Genomic DNA, 19,179 nt, shown 5'->3' with positions numbered 1-19,179 from the left:
TCGGCAAATCGGTCGTAACCCCATCAGCCGTTTGGTGTTATTTAAGGCGGACAGTGCCTGTTTGCGGTCAGAAGGAGTTTCTAAATGACTGGATTCTGACTTCATGACGGTAATTAGTTGGGACTGTCACGTTAGCAAAAGAGTCTTCTTGCTGCCTCAGCTTATCTCCTGCTCAACAGGGCAAAAAAGGCGTTTCTTTCTTCTTCTTTTTTTTCAATAATTTTGGCATTCAGTGTGGCACATAATAATTCTAGGTGACCTTGAGTCAGCAAATGTGTTTTCTTTGTGAAAAAAATTCTCATACTGTGTCCATCACAGCATCTTAAAATAATACTCCAGTATGAACTTTTTATTATTATTTTTTTTAAAGGATCCACCACAGATTTTGAGCAAATAAGCTTGTTGGGTGTCAACTTGTGCTGATAGATAAGTTTGACTATCCTGAATGGAAATGACAGAAATCAGCAATGTCATTTTTGAAATTTCAGTCATACCATGACTGGACAGAATTTTTAGGCCACATATCTATATCGTCTTTCTGATCAGTCAAAATTAAAATTATAGATATCTGCTATTCAGTTTTGACAAGTCAACGTAAAAGTTAGAAATATTTCAAATCTGATTATGAATAGTCTGAATTGTTGTGTATGATGCTGAGCACATGATGCTCCCCATTGGATATCTGGTCCAGCACAGTTTTGAACAGCGTTAGTTGAAGTAATTTAGTATTTTAACCCAAACTGTTATATTTTCCTAAACCAAAACATGCATTTTGATCTCTAAACCTAACCAAACTTCTAATGTATAGTTATTATCAAAGTTGACCCAAAGCATGATGTTTTGCGAAACTTTACCATGTAGTTTTGGTGCTTAAAATTAACCAAAGAGAGCAAGAACACCGAAACTAAACAAGTGAAGATAGAACTTAAATCTAAGAATAATGATCTAACATGGGACATGATAACCTCCATCACCATGTGACTCCATGTGGTTCTTTCTAACTGGAGGTGCTTCCTGCAGTGTCACAGGTGCGAATATACATTTATATCGAAAGTAAATTATGTTTCAGTCAGAAAATAAATAGAAAATACAGTTTAATTCTATTTTTTTGGAGACAATTAAGGTTGAAGAAATGTTACCATCTTATATTGAAGTGTGGGTTCATCAAATTTAAGAAAATGATCCCTTGTGATATACAACGAAAGCTTAGGGTCTTTTGTTCAGGTTTTTAGATTCGTGATTCTACTCTAACAAAAGGGAGGTGCGATATTTCACAATATCTCTGTCCAGAAATGATGTACTTATTCCTCTAGCCAGAGAAAGGACATTGTGAAAAACTCAACATAGAATAAGAATGACTGTAAAATGCTTTGTATATCCGCTAAGTTTAAAAAGCAGTGAAAAAAATCTAGCGCATTTGCCATTCATGCACATGTGTGTTCAGTAAATTATCTAAAATTTACTTAAATTTTAGATAATTCCAATGGACTGGAATTATGGAAAATAAGGTGCTTTAACCCTCCATAAGGGTTAAAGCACCTTCACTTTTTAATGTTGGATTTATTTATTATGGCTGTTGCTATTTGTCTTTTTAATTGTACTTTTTAACTTTATTTCTATTTCTGTGTTTATGAATGTGAGCAACGGAATATTGTATAATTTCCTTCGGGATTAATAAAGTATTAAAAAAAAAAAGCACTTGGGGCATGAAGAATCATGTTGTATTTTAATTATTTAAGACTTTTTCTTAAGTAGAAATTAAGAACGTGTGTTCCTTTGCAGTATGCACGAGTAGTTGTAAGTCATGTATGGATATGATTCATTGATAAAACATTTTAATTAATTGCTGAATACAATCTGTTTCCGTAAAACACTGGCTTGTTCTTAAACAGCACTGTGGCTGCTTATTGCAATTAAAATAATCAATTGCAGTGTGCTAAATCTTAATAAATTCACTGAATAATGCATTTGAAGTCCTGTGGCTAAATTGTTGGAGCGCAGCATGCAAATCTCCATTGTTAGCACACATTAGCGGCAACTTGTCAACATGCATGTAAAAGGTTACTCCGGCTGCTTTAATTTTAAAACAGCAAAATGCCATGAAAAAAACATAGTTACCCATTTTTATCTCCTGCAACTAAATGGCATCTAAAACAATTCTTGTGGTGTTGATTTCAGTCATGGCCTCAAGAGTAAATCTGCTCCAAGATAACTAACATATGCATGAGATTAACAAGCACAGTCAAATAAAAATAACAAAATCTCCAAATGAGGAGGATGAATGCATTAGCTGCTGTAAAAACATGACTTACTAAACCACTGTTTCCATCAGTGTTAGTCATGTATTGTACATGTCAAGATGAAATGCATGATGTCATGCTGCAGCTGCAAGACAAAGACGATTTTAGCATCTTGAGTAAAGTCAGCGGTTTGCCAGCATCGTCAGTTGCAGCGCAGAGTATGACATCATCTCCCTGAGGTGAAAGGCAGCAGGATTATCTTTGATCTGAAACACACACACACACACACACACACACACACACACACTGCCAAGTGCCCCACGCACACTTAATAAACACAAAATGCACACCAACTCCAGTTAGCGCTTTGCTAACACACGTGCATGCATGCAGGCAAACACACTCGCATCCGAGCGACACACGAGTGTGTGACAGATGAAGGAGGTTAATTGCCTCAGCCTTACATCATGAGTGGCAGCGGGAGGTTATGAATGCGCTGTAATATGGAGGGAAGGGAAATGAATACGGTGGCTATCTCTCTTTGTCTCTGAAGCCATTTTCCATCTCTCATTTGCAGCGTATTTTCATGCTCCTGTCATATTTTTCTCTTCTGCACATTGTCTCTCTTCGACTCTTGATCTCTTTCCATTTTTTTCCTTCTTCTCAGTTTTCTCGATGTATTTTGAGTGGTTGTGGATCCGTGTCCTTGAACCATTGTGTATTTGGAACCTTCAGAGAGAAGATATTTTTACAAAGTATTTGGAGTGTGTAGGTGTTTTTTCTACCAATATTCTGAACTTCATCCTTCCAAAAGCATTACGTGTGTCGTGCTTAGAAGAGAAATAACAAATATAGTCACCAGAGAGTGTTGGCCACGATATTAAAACAGATGTAGGGTTGGAATTATGGCTCCCTAAGCTGGTTGATGAGGAGACTGTATACCTTGATTATCTCCTATCATTCACTCTTAACTAGACTGCTGTGTTTCATTTTAAAGGGATGTGGTGTTCAATGCAATCAAAAAACAGTAAATTTACTACTGTACAGATGTTTCACCATGTTGAATGTATCGTCCAACAAATTGCTGACAACGTGCTCCCCTATAAGCTGTTTATGAGTCATGCTGCTTTGGATTCACAGCTTCACATGCTTTCTTTTTGTGTGCATCTTACAGTTCAGAGGGAACCACTCCACTACATTTAATTGACAGCTTTAGTAACTGTTTACCTGAGGACAAAAGGCTTCCTGAGGGGATCAAATATGATGAATTCTTGCTTTAATACATATCCTGGTAAATAATGTTGCCCTATATGTACATATCTGCACCACTAAACCCAACTATGGTGACTCAACTTCTACACGAGAACACCACATTACACTCAACAATCCCTAGAATTATGATAGCTGCTGTTAGGTCTGAGAACAAACCCTGTGCACCTGTAAAGCAGCTTTTCCAGCACTTTCTTCTGTTTACTTTGGACCTGCAATTACTGTAGATCACAACAGGCAATCTTCAGGAGCTGCTTGGGTTCCAGGTCCATACGGTAGGCAGCGTCTCTAAAGAGCTCACGGCGGTGGTTTGACCTTGACAACAGCGTGGTGTCTTTGTGGTAAGACAGACCACCCTCCTGTGACCGACACTGTGAACACCGTTTGCCCTCTGAGTGGATGTGTAGCAGTTGTCCTTTGAACGATTCAGTGGGTAAATCAGTTGTCACTTTCTCTGATTGCTGTCATTTTGCGGTAGAAACAAAATGTAGAATACAGCTGAGGGAGCTCTCAAGATCGCTGGTGACACACTGAGCCAGCTGCCCGCCAGCTGAAAGTGACCCAGCTCACATTTTCATCTCCTAGAGGACACAGAGAGGATTTTACGAGCAGTTCGAACAGCTGCATTGTGTGTCCATCATATAGATAAGTCTTACAAGATTAGATTCAGAAGTATGTAGCCTACGTGCAGTTAGGACATATAATCCAGGTCTCTGAAGATCTATGAAATCCTAGGCCTCTCTCTTGACCCTCCTTTTCCCACTCGGTATAGCGTAAACACACTGGTTCAAATACAACTCTAAATCTACTCCACACAATGCCAAATTGTAATTTTGGAACCCATTTCTGAACTGAAAGCTGTTTCTGAGGGCATATAATGATACAGAAAGTAAATGCTGCAAGCTGACAGGATTGGATATCAAATGTGTTCCACAAAATTCCTGTCATTTGAAGCAAAAGAACTCTTCACACATCCGTTACATGAGGCGGGTGCGTAGGAGATGGACGAGCGTACCCAAAGATTCAATCAGACTCCTGCACACTGTCTAACCTGCAAAGATACATTTGTCAGGCCAAATAGTGACACTATTTGCCTGAGAATCAAGCATCGAAATGTCACGTCAATAAATGCATCGTTGTAAGTTAGACAGTGAGCAGGAGTCTGATTGAATGTTTTAGATAGATATAAAAAAATCTGCATATCTACTGTTGTAAGTTAACATATTCATCTATCTGGTGACAGACAGAAAGAAAGAAAGAAAGAAAGAAAGAAAGAAAGAAAGAAAGAAAGAAAGAAAGAAAGAAAGACCATACACAAATTGGGAAGTACTATCTATCTGGTGTTCATGGAGGGAATTATTATTTACCTTCAATTCTACACATTTTTTTTATCTTAACAGAGAACCTGCATTAAAAATCCCGATTTATTAACTAAAAAAAATAAGTTAATGAGCACAGTATAACTCAAGGGAACACTCCTGCTGTATGTTTTTTTATAATTAACTTTGACTATGTGGTGTCTTACTGTTGTGTACTCTAGCTTTTTTGTATGTTGATGCAGAAAAAACATCTTTTTTTGTATATTTTTATCTCAACTTTTCTTCATCTGCTGCCATATGCTCTTCCTGTTGTACACTGGCTTCTTAAGCTGCTCTTATAAATGTCTTTTTCATGTTTTGATGATGGTTTCACTCACAGCTTTCTGGCAAATATCCCGAGCTGTTTTCATTTAATAAATAATCTAAATGTTTTTCATTCCAGTCCCTTTTTTCACTCTGAGCATGCTTCACTCTTTAAAGCTGTCACTCTCCATCTCTTTGCTTTGCCGTAAGTGGATGAGCATTTTGACTGGAATGCATCCAGACTGCGGAGAATTCCCATCACAGTTTGAGTGTGACAACTTCCATATCTGCTTGTGAAGAGCTGACACCAAATGTGAGCGGTCCAGACCTGTCGCTTACAATGATGCGTGCCGCTGTGACTGAAAGCAAAAGACGCATCGTAATGACAAGTGGAACCACAGCTACTGACAGCATGCAGATTTCAAAAGGGAATAAAGAAGTTTTAGAAAGCACTCTGTGAGTCGGAGGGGGCAGATATCATGTTGGCTTATCTTCTCTTTAAACCTGGGTTAAAAGCTCCTTGTGTAGAATTTAAAGCCTAACGTCAATATATCTTATACCTACAAAGACTGGACTTTATGAGCATCATAGAGTAAAATGGATTTTTACTATAAGCTAATCTACACCATAAATAATGATCATTTCTGTACAGCAGGGGTGTCAAACTCGCTTTAGTTCAGGGGCAAAATTCAGCCCAATTTGATCTGAAGTGGGCCGGACCACTAAAATCAGAGCAAAAATAACCTATAAAAAACCAATAACTCAAATTTTTTGCCTTTGTTTTCATTCAAAAAAGCACATTCCGAAAATGTTCACATGTAATGAACTACCTTACTACAAAACATAAGAACATACTGAAGTTTCTAAAGAAAAATAAGTTCAGTTTCAATAATATTTTGAGTCAGTGTATCATTTACACACATCACAGAGTATCTGAAAACTTTTAGTCACAGGTGTCTGGAACTGAACGATATAATATTTTACTTTATGATCAAAACAACTTGTCAAAGTCGAGAAACTATTTAAAATTTAGAGTTTTACAAATTGACATTTAGCCGTTAATGTCTTCTCTGTAATTTCTACACGTTGCAAAGTCATCCTGCGGACCGCGTTGGACCTTCTGGTGGGTCGATTGTGGGCCGTGGGCCGTATGTTTGACACCCCTGCATTATAAAAACATCCCTACTTCGGACAATAGTGCAGGTCTTAAAATCCCTTTCTGGCATTGATTAACTCTCTTAAAAGTAACCTCTGTGCATTAAAAGTTACATATTTTGATGTTTTTTCCAATCATTATAATCCCTTCTTTACTTAAAACTCTACATTGTTGCTTCCTATAGACTGTGCAGATCTATAAAGTCCCTGCCTCTTTCTACAATTCTACAATTTCATTTAGCAGACATCTGAGAGTAGAGACAAGACAAACAAGGATCTAGTAGGAGAAAACAACCAGGATAAGAGCTATGAAACAAGTTAAAGTGTGAAAGGACCTTAGTGCCTTCAGGCACCGTGGGAGGCAGTAGAGGTTTATTTTCTTCTTGCAGTCTGTCAAGTGCAAAGGTGTTCAGTGAAGAGCTGGGTCTTTAGTCTTTCCTAAAAGACTGAGAGGGACAGAGTTTAGTAACTTGTTCCACCACTGGGGAACCACAGAGGACAAGAGTCTATAGCTACCTTGGGCCCTGCTGTGGTGGTTGTATCAGGCGCCTTTTGGACGATTGGACGTAGTGAGCAGGAGTGGAGACGTGAATGAGAGAGTTAAGGTAGTAGGAGCTGTTTTCATTGTAGTCTTGTATGTATAAGTGATTTGAATTTTATGCGGACAGCAACTGGAAGCCAGTGTTTTCCTTTCTCCACCTGTATTTCCTCACACACTGCAAATGCAAGTCTGCTCAGCCACTGTGAATCTACTCTACACTGGAATAATTCAGGCAAACATGTTTAAACTGGAAACTGGATCTGAAGAAGCAAAATAATACAGCTAGTAGCAGCGGTCACACTGTGAAAATCTGACCCTACATTTATGAGGCTGTTTGAATTTAGTTGCTGGCTGTCTTTGGTCACCAAAGCTCAAAATTGGTTGGTGAACATATCTCCGTGCATGGTTCAGGGCCAAAATTTGGATGACCCACAGTCTTTTTTTTTCTTTTTGGCCTTTGTTTTTGGTTTAACTCTCAGGGTTTTACACTTTGGAGTAGCGGACAATTACCTTGTCTGAGAACAACCAAAACCATATGGACATCCCTTGAACTTTTGTTTTGATAACAGGAATTACTGCATTGAAAAATTGCAATTTTTTGTTGAGTTGGAAAAGGCGAATAGCAAACATGCACATTCTGCACGCATCTAATCTGAGCGAGGTAGAATTAATATCTGCTGTTTTATATCAGCTTTATTCCCTTCAAATAATCATTTTTAGCTCTGAACAGGGAAGAGGACAAAAAAAGAGAGTGAATATTAAACCCCACATGGAAGAGCAAAGGGCAGCAACCTCGTTTTTGACTTTTTCAGCTGTACACGTGAGAGAGAGAGATAAAGAGTGTGTTTGTGTTGGTGAGCAAACCCTTTGTGTACGTCTGTAGCTGAATCCACTGCAGCTAGCAAGGCGGGCAGCTTGACTTCCCACTGTGATCTTGATTCAAAACGCTCACCAGAGAGGGAGGAAGAGGCAGAGAGGGCAGGCGATACTGAGACGGAGTGGAGAAAGGAGAGCGATGGAGAAAGGCAAAGAGGACAGGGGAGAGACAGCAGGAGAAGGAGAGACCAATTATGAAAACCCAACCGCAGAGGGATAAGAGAGCGGCTGAGAGAGGCTGGCAAACGGAGAGAGAGTTATTTCCTCTGGGTCTGTGGGAGAGAGAGGAGAGCTCGGTCTGTCTGCGTCCGGTCGGTCGTTCAGCTGATTAATTTGTGACAGGAGGGATTTCTGTGCTCCGTGCCTTGAATTGCTGCTCTAATTTATATGGTAATCTTCTTTAAGACTCTAGCAGCATACAAAAAACCTTTTATTTCCATCTCTGCTAAGCCTAAAACCTTTTCTAGACTCACTACACACATATGCATCTACAAAAAAAAGAAAATAAAAGCACACGTGGGTCATACTCTCCACTAAATATGACAGTACGAGGGGAGCTGCGAGGACACTCGTCAGTTTCACTGCCCCGATAAGATTTTCCCGTTGGTATTCATGGCCGTGTCTTATTAGTGCGAATAAATGCTTAAAAAGTTTGTCCCGCCGCCTGAATCTCACGTCAGCCTGATGTGTAAAGCACTGCTGTAAATAATTCTCAGAGAGGATAAAGGCTCAAGGGCATCTTTTGTGGGATGCAGGGACGGTTTCCGCTTTACAGTTGGAGGGAATGGAAATAAGTCTGGGAGTGACAGCGGAGTCGGACACTTGTGTGGCAAGGTTGGAGGAGACTCCCGATGTTTAGGATTTCCAAGAAGTTTTCTGGCAGCTTGCAGAAACTTAAAGGAAGTTTAAGTTTCAGTACTGAGCACTACTTTATTTGCATGGCGTGTTGTCTTTGAAAACAACCTAGATCAGAGGTGTTAAACATGAGGCCTGCAGGGCAAAAGTGGCCTGCCAGAGGGTCCAAAACAGCCCGCGGGACAACTTTGTAAAATGTAAAAATTAGAGAGAAGATATTAATTGCAAATGTAAATTTGTAAAACTATAAAATTAAAACTATTTCTAGACCATGACAAGTTGTTTTGATCATAAATATTAGATTGCTCTTTTGTCATTATGTCTCTCATCTTTGTAGTTTTTTGTCTTGTTGTTTTTTGGTCTTTTTTGGTCTGACTTTTGTCATTTTGTTGTCTTATGTTTCTTAGATTTTCCTAATTCAAAGTCCATTGGAAAGTTGAAAATCTCATGATCGTTTCTGCTTTCAAAGTTTCTGTATATCATACATAGTTCATTATAGCAGTTTTAGAATTCAACAACATGCCTTTCAAACCCGCTGGCAAATTCTGGGGTTCTAAAAACCATCACAATTACTTGTATTAAACCTAGACTAGACGTGACCATAGAGATTTTACAGATTTGTGAAATCTTCATTCTATACGTCAAAAACAACAAAAGACGTGAAGTGATTATGCTGCTTTTTCACCTCCAGCAAGGCCACATATACCACTATGCATGTGAAATCTCTGCTATAATAACAGGGAGAATTAAAAGACTTAAAAAAAAACTTTCTGATGAGCAAAACCTTTGTTCTGATTGTGAAAACAAATAGCTCTGGACTTAATTGCCTAGTGGTTATAATGGTAAATGGCCTTGTTTCTATGTTCTCACAAACAGAATAAAGGTGTGTTTTAATCAGCCTTTACCCTCTCTGTGTTCATTACTTCAGATTCAACATATCTTAGAATAGCAGTCTGGTGTTGTTTGGATGCCCTCGGTCTACATGTGGAAAATAAATGTCCTCACACACTGACTGAGCCACTCCAGAAAGCAGAAACATCATGACAGATATCCTGCCCCGTACACTCCCACAGCAGAGATGTTTTTTTGAGCGTGGGTGCTGCTCGGAGAAATCTATTTTTCTCATTTGGCTCCTGGATTGGAATTACCCACCCGACCTCACCCACCCGCCCCCACCCCTGGGATTTTCTAGCCGTAGATCAGTTTGAAAATTGAGTGGTATTCCTCTTTTAGCCCTGTCATCTCTCCATACCCCTCCAGAGGTCCTTTCACTGGCGCTGTCTGTGGGAATGCCAATCAGAAAAGAAAAATTGCCAGGATACACATACAGTAAACACTGTGAAAAACACTGGTAGAGGTAATCCTTTAATCTACAACCCAGACCTCAGTGTGGCTTTGAACCTCAAATTAATCAGCCCTGAATGCATTTTTTATGACGTGGAAGATATTTGTGTTTACCGACAGCGAATACAAACATGCTGTGGATACAAGTGCGGTGTAGCCCTTTGCACAGAAGCTCAGTTTGACAAGTCAACAGCTCTTGATGAGTGCTGGGAAGCAGGCAGGTGGTAAACAATTCTCTGCTGTGTGTGTCTTTGTGTGTATTTGTGCTCAAGTGCAAATGGGTACATGCACAGTACAGCGTGTTTTGTGTGCTGTGTGAATGTACTTGTACTGTCCATGAGAGGGAAAATGATTGTGTGTGTGTGTGTGTGTGTTTGAGTGGATATGACTGCAGGTTGATTGTATCCATGCATCAGTACATTTGCATGCTGGACTGTATGTGCAGGAAGGAAAAGCAGCTTTGTTTTAACCAGAAAACTGCTGAAAGTTACTCCTTTGTAGTATAAGTTACATTATATGTTTGGAATATCATCTTGCTAGTTAAGGCTGTACAGCGACTCAGTGGTTAGCGCTGTCGCCTTGCAGCTAGAACATCCCCAGTTCTCAATAGAGTTTGCATGTTCTCCCTGTGCATGCGTGGGCTTTCTCCAGCTTCTCCGGTTTCCTCCCACGGTCCAAAAAACATGCTGATATTAACTGATAATTCTAAATTGTCCATAGGTGTGAATGTGAGTTGGATTGTCTTTACTGGTGCTTTTCCACTAGCACCTACTCAGCTTGCCTCTACTGGGTTTGTGAGGTTTTCCATTAGGATGCGGTACCTGGTACCTGGTTCCATTTTAGTACCTACTTGACTGGGGTTCCAAGCGAGCTGAGTTGAGCCAATAATGTGATGTCTACAGAGTGCAGGCCACTGATTGGACAGGGAGTGACAATACAAGAGCGACTCCTTCATGAAAACCAAAGCCACCATGTAAAAAAAAAAAAACTGGCAACAGCGACGATGCGCTTTCAATCTGACAAAAAGCCGTAGACTGAGCAGCAGGTATACCATCACTTTGATGTTCTCCATTGTTGTGTTGCATTTGTATAGCACACAAATGATGTTAAAGGACTTCCGGGCCGCTGTGCAATGACAACTCCACCCACTATGAGGTGCTACGCAATTATAATGGAAAACAACCTGAACCGAGTCGAGTTGGTGTAGGTGAACGCATTGATAGTAGCAGACTTAAGCCTTAAGACATGATACACAGTATATTTCAACGAGATAGTCTTAATTCCGCCTCATACGTCATACGAATTTAGGTACAATGGGTAAATTTAAAATCAGTTATTCATTCTTTGATTTTGTTGGACTAAAAGCAGTCAAACATGAACTAAAAATGTGTGAAACTGTCAAATAGCTTCAAGCTGTACAGTGGAAAACCCCCTAAATCCAACAATTAAAACAAAAGAAACAGAAAAAGAGCACTTGATTCTCCACCTGTTGAATGCTAATCTGCACCATGATTAGGAACAGAGGCTTGAATGTGTGATCACGCCACCTACTGAACTAATGGCACAATTATCATTTACACATTTTGCACTCTGTGAAACAGTTGGACTGCTACTGGTGATACATTTATGATAGCAAATTGCTGTGTTTCAAACAGAACATTAGTATTTAACTACAACTTCATCTGTGACATTAATACAATTTTGAAAAAGGCAGAAGGAAATATCAGCCAAACACACCCCATTTCCTTATAGGTGTATTTTCTAGGAAGCATAAATAGATTCTTCTTTTATAACACTGTCATCTCACATCCTGGTATTCACCTCTGGTGTGCAACATCAAAATATCTGCAGGTGTTTTACCTGTGAGCAGCTCCCGGATCTCCACGTCTGTGGTCTTCCTGAGCAGTCGGACCAGAGCCGGTATTCCTCCGCAGTTCTTCAGGGCGATCTTGTTGTCATCGTTGGCTTTGCCGTACACGAGGTTCCTCAGAGCTCCGCAGGCGCTGCGGTGAACGTCGGTCATCCGGTGGTCCAACAGGTCCACCAGCAGCTGGATCCCACCCTGCCGCCGGATCTGAGGACAAACGAAGGTGGGAGGAATGAGGGGGGCAGCAAAGGGAATAATGGTGATGCTTCTATGCAATTATTGTCACTTTTCTGTCACAATAGTTCTGTGGAAGTAACTGAAGATATTGGGGCTTGTTAACCTCAACCAAAGAAAGAAAATCTAAATTTTGTGCTATGGAAGTACAAGTTTGTACCTTGTTATTACTTATAAACACACAGGGCACAGTTGCTGCCATTACACTGGTGCGAGCTTTATTTAAACATCAGCCACTGCACCTCTGCGCGTTTGCAGCCCTGCCTGCTTTTCTCTGTCTAGACAAAGAGAATGTAGGGCAGACTGGCTGCTCTCCATAAAAACAAAAGAGTCATTTTAGTGAGGGAGATTGTACACAGACAAGGAGGTTGTACATTGCGCCTTTGGTGCTGCAGATGAAGGCACGACAGCACGACGCCTCGTTCTGCTGATGCACTGAGGCTGAAAATGTCAAACTGGACACTGATTGTTTTGCAAATTAACTAGATGCTGAACTTAATGTCGGCTCCTGAAGCAACAGGCCTCGTAATGAGAGTTGCGCCAAAAAATCACTATGCAATTATAATAACATTTAATTAAACCAAAATCCCCATTAAATTCAACCACCAGAATAATTACTGCAGCTTTACTTGACTTGGCAAGGCAACAAATGTACAGGACTTTTTCTCAGCAAGAGCTTCAAGTAGTTTTTTGTTGTTTCAGAACAACAATGTGAAGCATTTCTACTTGATAAACGACCCTAAACTGTTATTTGATTTTGTTTTTAACGGACTAATAGTGTCTTACATAGACACTGACATAAAGACAGATGTATACACTTAGGCAATAACACTAAAATGTTTAATTATTCAGAACATCATCTTGCAATAATTGCATTACTCTGAAATTGAAATGTAGAGTGTTTGAGCTTATGTATAATTAAAGACATGCAGGTTAGATGGACTACACTGAAAATCAGGTCGCACAGCACAACCTCAAGGCAACAAAAGTGAGTACACGTGTAATTTCAAGTTAAATCTATGTGCAAGAACAAGGTTACAAAAGAACCCGTGAGCTCTGCAGTTTTCTCAGCATTGACCTGGGTTGTGTCTAATGCAACATGGCTCCACATGGTACTGAACACTGAGCAAGTGAGAAACCCAACTGTGAGACTTCATAAATATGCGAGAGCGCACAAGAGCATCAGCAGGCTACTGAACATGAGCTGAAACACAGCAGCAGCAGCAGCACTGGTTAGGAGGCACAGAGGGAGCCATGCTACCCATAACAAAAATATGACTCCGCACACAGTTCACTATTTACAACACCTTGATTTGAAAAACTGTGGGGTCAGTGCTGCTGACTTGGCACGAGGATTATCTGTGGAAACCGGCGGTTCAGTGATGCGCAGACTGTGTGAAGGACATTGCATGAAGTCAACCTCTATGGACGCTGTCCAAGGAAAGAACCGCTGCTCACAAAAGAGCAAAAAAAGCTGCAAGATGAAACCGTGCCGGAAGCCTGATGAATATTGGCAGAACATTCCTTGGTCAGATAAAACCAAAGTCAACGAGTTTGGATCAGGTGGGATCCACTATGTTTGGCATGAACCTGGACCACCACAGTGACTGGATGGTATAGGCTGCAAAAGATATGAGGGCTGCATGAGCGCAAACACTGTAGGGAAGATGACATTTATAGATGACACTATAAAATATAAGTTTGTACATTCAGGAGTTTACTTGTTGGCTGCAGGAACAACAGGACTCTTAGATTGTATTTTCTTCTCGGAAACTGAACAGACAGTCGTCCGTACGAATCTCCCGGTCCATTATTTCACCACTCAGACATCTTTCTCAAGGGTAAAAAACTATTTGGCCTCTGTGTTTTAGCTTTGGCAGCCTCGCTCTAAATACTACCGTACTTCATCAGTCATTTTCTCATCCTTCTCTGTCTCGCTCTATTTTTAATGCCTGTTGGCTGATTGCTGTTTGAAGAACTTTGTTTGCCCTCAAATCCATCGCCTCCATGGGGATTAATAAAGTGGAATCGAGCTGAATTGAGCTGACATTGAGGAGACAGACGGAACAGTTTTTCTGTAAGACACTGAGTGATGGAGGTGTAGAGGACAGGAATGCAGGGGCGGGGCTACATCCAGAGCTGGGTTTAGTCTGCATAACGAGGAGTTAATGCTGTCTGATATGAGATCTGTTGAAGCTCATGCAGGTGTACCAACATGGGATGGAGTTTCCTCTAAGTTAAGACGATAGCCAACACGTTTTTAAAGAAGCAGAAGGAATAAGGAAGGTGTTGTACTAATGATAGCAGAAACATATGTGGCTTCAAGAGGAGTCTTCCATGTATAGATTCAACATGTGAAATAACTTGTAAGTATGTGAACTTTATTACCTTTGGACAGAGACAGGTTAGATGTTTATGAAAAGCTAAGCTAACCAGCAGGCTCTAGCTTGCAAATATTTGCATCAAAATAAGACCTAAAGAAAACTGAATTAATGTCATCTCCTGCAGGCAAAATGTTAATTAAATTGTACACTAATTGCATCATTTACTGAAGATTTGATGCTCTCTAAAACACCTCACATCACAGTACATGCTAGCTATGCTGCTCACAGAGAAGCTTCCACACTCAAGGCAGTGTATGCAGACTTGGCAGCTGTGAGAAATTTAGCATTGTACCCAAGTTGAAATTGAGTGATTGTGTCTACATGGCCTGTGTCCTAGCATTATAAACTTCAAAATCATAATGAGTCATTTTGTAGGAAGTCAAAATCCTGATTGTCCTTAATACTTGAATATTTGTGCAGATCTACACTGTGGAAATGCTGCAGTGACATTTCGCCACCCGTCTGCTCCATGACCATCAAAAACACATTTTAAAGCAAGCACACACCTTCATTTCCCAGAATCTTATTTGAAGCACTGATGAAACAGCGCTCATCAAACCTCAAACCCAACCAAAAATAAATCAAATACACCAAATCTCCATGCATCTCTAGATACTAGAGGAAATGAGTACTTCTGTCTGTGTTTTGATTGAACTCTCTTGGATTAAACTCTGAAAAGGAGTCAAATCATGCACTTGTATGTGCAGAAATAGAAACAACGGGGTGATGTAGTACAGCGATATAGGGCCCCCTCAAGCAAAAGTTTCCATTTCTCCATGTCTGAGAGTTCTTTCTCTGGGGAGAAACACTTCAGAGAACCATACCTCGGATTTGATCTTGTTGTCTCCGAAGCAGAGGTGCTGGAGGTAGGCAGCAGCGTTGGACTGGACTGATGGGAACTGATGCTGCAACATCTGGATCACCTCTGGCAGCTCTGGATCCCTCCAGCCAAACTCCCTGCAGAGACGCACAGAGAGAGAGAGAGAGAGAAAATATGGTATGTTCAGACAAGTGCAGAGATAGAGATGTGTGTGTGTGTTTGTGTGTAGCTGAACCTGTTACTAGGCAGCTTGCCTCCCTACTGTGACCCTGATTTAAAATGCTCACCAGAGAAAAAGAAAGACAGACACAGACAGAGAGGGAGAGGCAGGAATAGTAAGAGATGAATCAAAGGAAAGAAAACGGCAAGACTGGCACACTAAATACACAGATGATGTTCTGTGTAAATGATCTATAATAGCTACTCATTTGAGGTGACATTATTCAGGAAAAAAGCTTTCACTGTAATTTTGTACATTAACTGTTTGCCATGAGGCTGATGTTTAGTAGTGAGAAAGCATTAAAGACCTGCCTGTTTAGACACACCATCATATTTGACCCTGACCACAAAATGCTCACCATGTGATTACACAACGTAAGAAAAGGGAGAAATTATGCAATTGAAATGTCAAGGATGAATTAATGGCACCTCTTGATTATGGCGGAAGACAAAAAGTAATTTGCAAATCTGACATCAGCATATGAATGAAGAGTAAATACTTCCTGTCAAAGATTTAAAATGTGCGTATGTTCTGTGATTTCAGTCAGTGCTTTCCTGGATACACTTTTATGTGATTGCTGGGACTTTTGCTTAGGCCTCTTTAATTACCAAATAAGAAAAATGTAAATGCTTTAGCACACTGGTATAGTCTATGGCAGGAAAATGGTTTCCCCTGTTAGTTGTTAAAGAATTTAATTTGCCTGCACAAAGCCCACATCCAACCACCATCCAGCACTTTAGATATGAACTGGAATGCTTTCTGGGAGCTTGGCCTCTTAAAATGATAACAGAATTGCTTGATCGCAATTATTTGAGCTGACTACCATCATTTTGTACAATTGCTAGAATTATTTCCATTCACATGTACAAAAGCAGCTGGACTAAACCAACAGAAATGGCACATCTCAGTCATGATTTCCACATCATTTTCCACCGTTTTCCGCCTCTACTTCTGCTATAGTTCACTGGCACCAAATGTTTCTTTTCAGATACTTCTATTTTTTGACCAACTACATTTCAATGAGAATCAAGTGGTATCAAGGCTATAGTCTTAGCAGCATAGCCAAGAACCTCAGCATCAGTGTGGGCATGTTTTTGTTTTACATCAAATGAAAAAGGAGAATTCAACGACGTGCAGCAAAAAGGTGACATCAAAGATTCTAATATCCATCCATCCATTCTCTATACACCGCTTTATCCTCACTAGGGTCGCGGGGGGTGCTGGAGCCTATCCCAGCTGACTCGGGCGAAGGCAGGGGACACCCTGGACAGGTCGCCAGTCTGTCACAGGGCTACATATACAGACAAACAATCACACTCACATTCACACCTACGGACAATTTAGAGTAATCAGTTAACCTCAGCATGTTTTTTGACTGTGGGAGGAAGCCGGAGTACCCGGAAAAAACCCACACATGCACAGGGAGAACATGCAAACTCCATGCAGAAAGATCCCAGGCCCACCCCGGGATTTGAACCAGGGATCTTCTTGCTGCAAGGCGAAAGTGCTAACCACTACACACTGTGCAGCCCAGATTCTAATATGAGTAATGTAAAAGTAATGGAGGCATAAAATGAAAACAAAGCTATCTCAGTTACAGTTAATTGTAAACTTAATTTTCAGGACTGTGACAGCCCTAATTACTACCATCATTAATGCTCTAACTGAGATTTTAAAATGCTATGAAAAGATCTCCAAGCTGTTGGAAGTTCTCTGTCAGAAGTAAGTAAACTGCATTCAAAGGATCATTGACATTTAACTAAAAATTCAGCTTTGGACTTGCTTCATATGTGTATTTTAATCTACTTAATGATTCTGTTCTTTAATAAGTTTGCAGACATCACTGCCAGAGATGACTCTGATGTGCTGTGGCCTCAAGTTTTGCCATTCCTCGTGTATCTTCTCAAGCTTTTACAAGCTTCCACAGTCAACTGCTACGAAATGATTTCAGTGTGGGGATTAATAAAGTTTCTCCTTATTCTGATTGCAAACACCATTTCCCATAAATCCTACACTTTTGCAGGATGAAATGTTGAAAGTACCTGAATATGGAAATTGTCATTGGAGGTACAACAAATTATTGTTTATTTAATTTCTTCTTGGAGGTTTGACCAAGATTATGTAAAGAAGGTCCAGGGAACACATTTTCTTTTGTTAAAAAATGTATAGAAGCTGGTGGCTGGGAGCCCAAGGTTATATATGTTTGCAATTCTTCTTATTTAATGTTCATGTTGCATCACTAAAGCCATCTAATTGCCTTGCGTATTGGTCTCAAATAACACAGCTGAGGATACAGTGATGATCTGATGAATGCACTGGCATCCGACATGAACGACCAATTCCCAAAACAAATACAGATGTCACAGGACCAGAACACATGTACAAAAATGACCTATTTTCTCCTTAAGCCCCCACCATAAAAGTGGCATTCCACTATTTATTTCCTCCATCTTCTCTGGGTGCTATACATCCATCTGCAGCATCTTAGCTCTGTTTTCTTATACGCTATAAATACAGAAATATGTGCACAGCATCTATTCGATGTATTCTGGTGCAATCGCGAGTCATTATGGCAGCTGCTCTGGGGGAAGAGAATACTGAGTAGTTCTTCAGCGCCTGTAAGAGCTTCTTCCTGCTGTGATGATAAGTCCTTCCTTCTAACTGGCCCAGCTGCTCCGGTTTTAGCGTGTAACCAGGGGTCTACCGGTGCTTTTGCCTTGAGGCGTGCTAGAGGCGTGTAGGCACACAAACACATGCAGAAATGCACTAAGCTCACTAAACCTATCCGTGAGTGTGCGTATGAAAATAGAAACGCAGATTAACGTGAGAAAGATGTGATGTGAGACATTAAAGTCCCAGTGAGGGATCAGAGAGCAGGACGGGGAGCAGCGAGGAAGGCGGGGCTCATCGATGCAGATTATCTGTGGCCGACGGCAACAAAACTATCGCTTTTCCTTGACAGCGACGGTTTCTAGAGACCAGCAGCTAAAACTGGCACCGGATCTTTGTTTGGGGCAAAGTTTTGATTCCCACGATGTGATTTAACATTCTTGGGTTGTGGATGGAGGAGATGATACTTCCTGGATACTAATTTAGCTCGAACTTGGTTTCACCACGCTGCGCTGCTTTTGATACGTTCTGCACATGTGGTTTCTGCTTTTAAAAACGCACATTTCTTCACGCTTTGATTCGAATGCGTCTGACAGTCGTGGGGAGAAGTTCGGGCCGCATACAGAAGCATCCGTTTGCTCCGCTGTTATGTTTCTCTTTGATGTATCTTATTCTTGATGCAGCAACAGCCCAACGTCCCTGTGGAGATAATTTCAGTGCAGTCTAATCTAACATAAACACACGCACACACACAAACACTCGCAGGTTCGCACACACACACACACACACACACACACACACACACACACACACACACACACACACACACACACACACACACACACACACACACACATCAGCGAGCGCCGTAGGACAGCATGCAGCTTAGAGCAGCATTAGCTAACACACATGCACAATCCAGTGCACTAATATAGAAGTCAAACACGCACGCACAGAGTACACACACTCATTGACTTGCATACACAGCCAGCCATCAAAGGCAGAGCAGAAGAGCCAGGATTAGAAAGCTTTTGTCTCTAAGTTTCATAATGGGCCAATGGGATAAACCCACTGTTTCAAAATTGGGGAAATTGGAGAGAGAATTATTTCAAAGGTTATTTTTTCCCCCTCTCTCTTTAAAT

General features: G+C 40.6%; 1 protein-coding gene across 1 annotated transcript in view; it reads right to left on the bottom strand.

Annotated features, from left to right (window-relative positions):
* ctnnd2b (catenin (cadherin-associated protein), delta 2b) overlaps positions 1-19,179 on the bottom strand; it is a 221,356-nt gene that overhangs the window by 49,669 nt on the left and 152,508 nt on the right. The window contains 2 exon segments of the mRNA XM_022191678.2: positions 11,763-11,976; positions 15,212-15,344. Coding sequence (XP_022047370.2) covers positions 11,763-11,976; positions 15,212-15,344 — 347 coding nt within the window.

The sequence above is a fragment of the Acanthochromis polyacanthus genome, chromosome 9 (genome assembly GCF_021347895.1).
Source record: "Acanthochromis polyacanthus isolate Apoly-LR-REF ecotype Palm Island chromosome 9, KAUST_Apoly_ChrSc, whole genome shotgun sequence".
Lineage (NCBI taxonomy): Eukaryota > Metazoa > Chordata > Actinopteri > Pomacentridae > Acanthochromis > Acanthochromis polyacanthus.
This window is presented reverse-complemented; position numbering and strand designations above follow the sequence as displayed.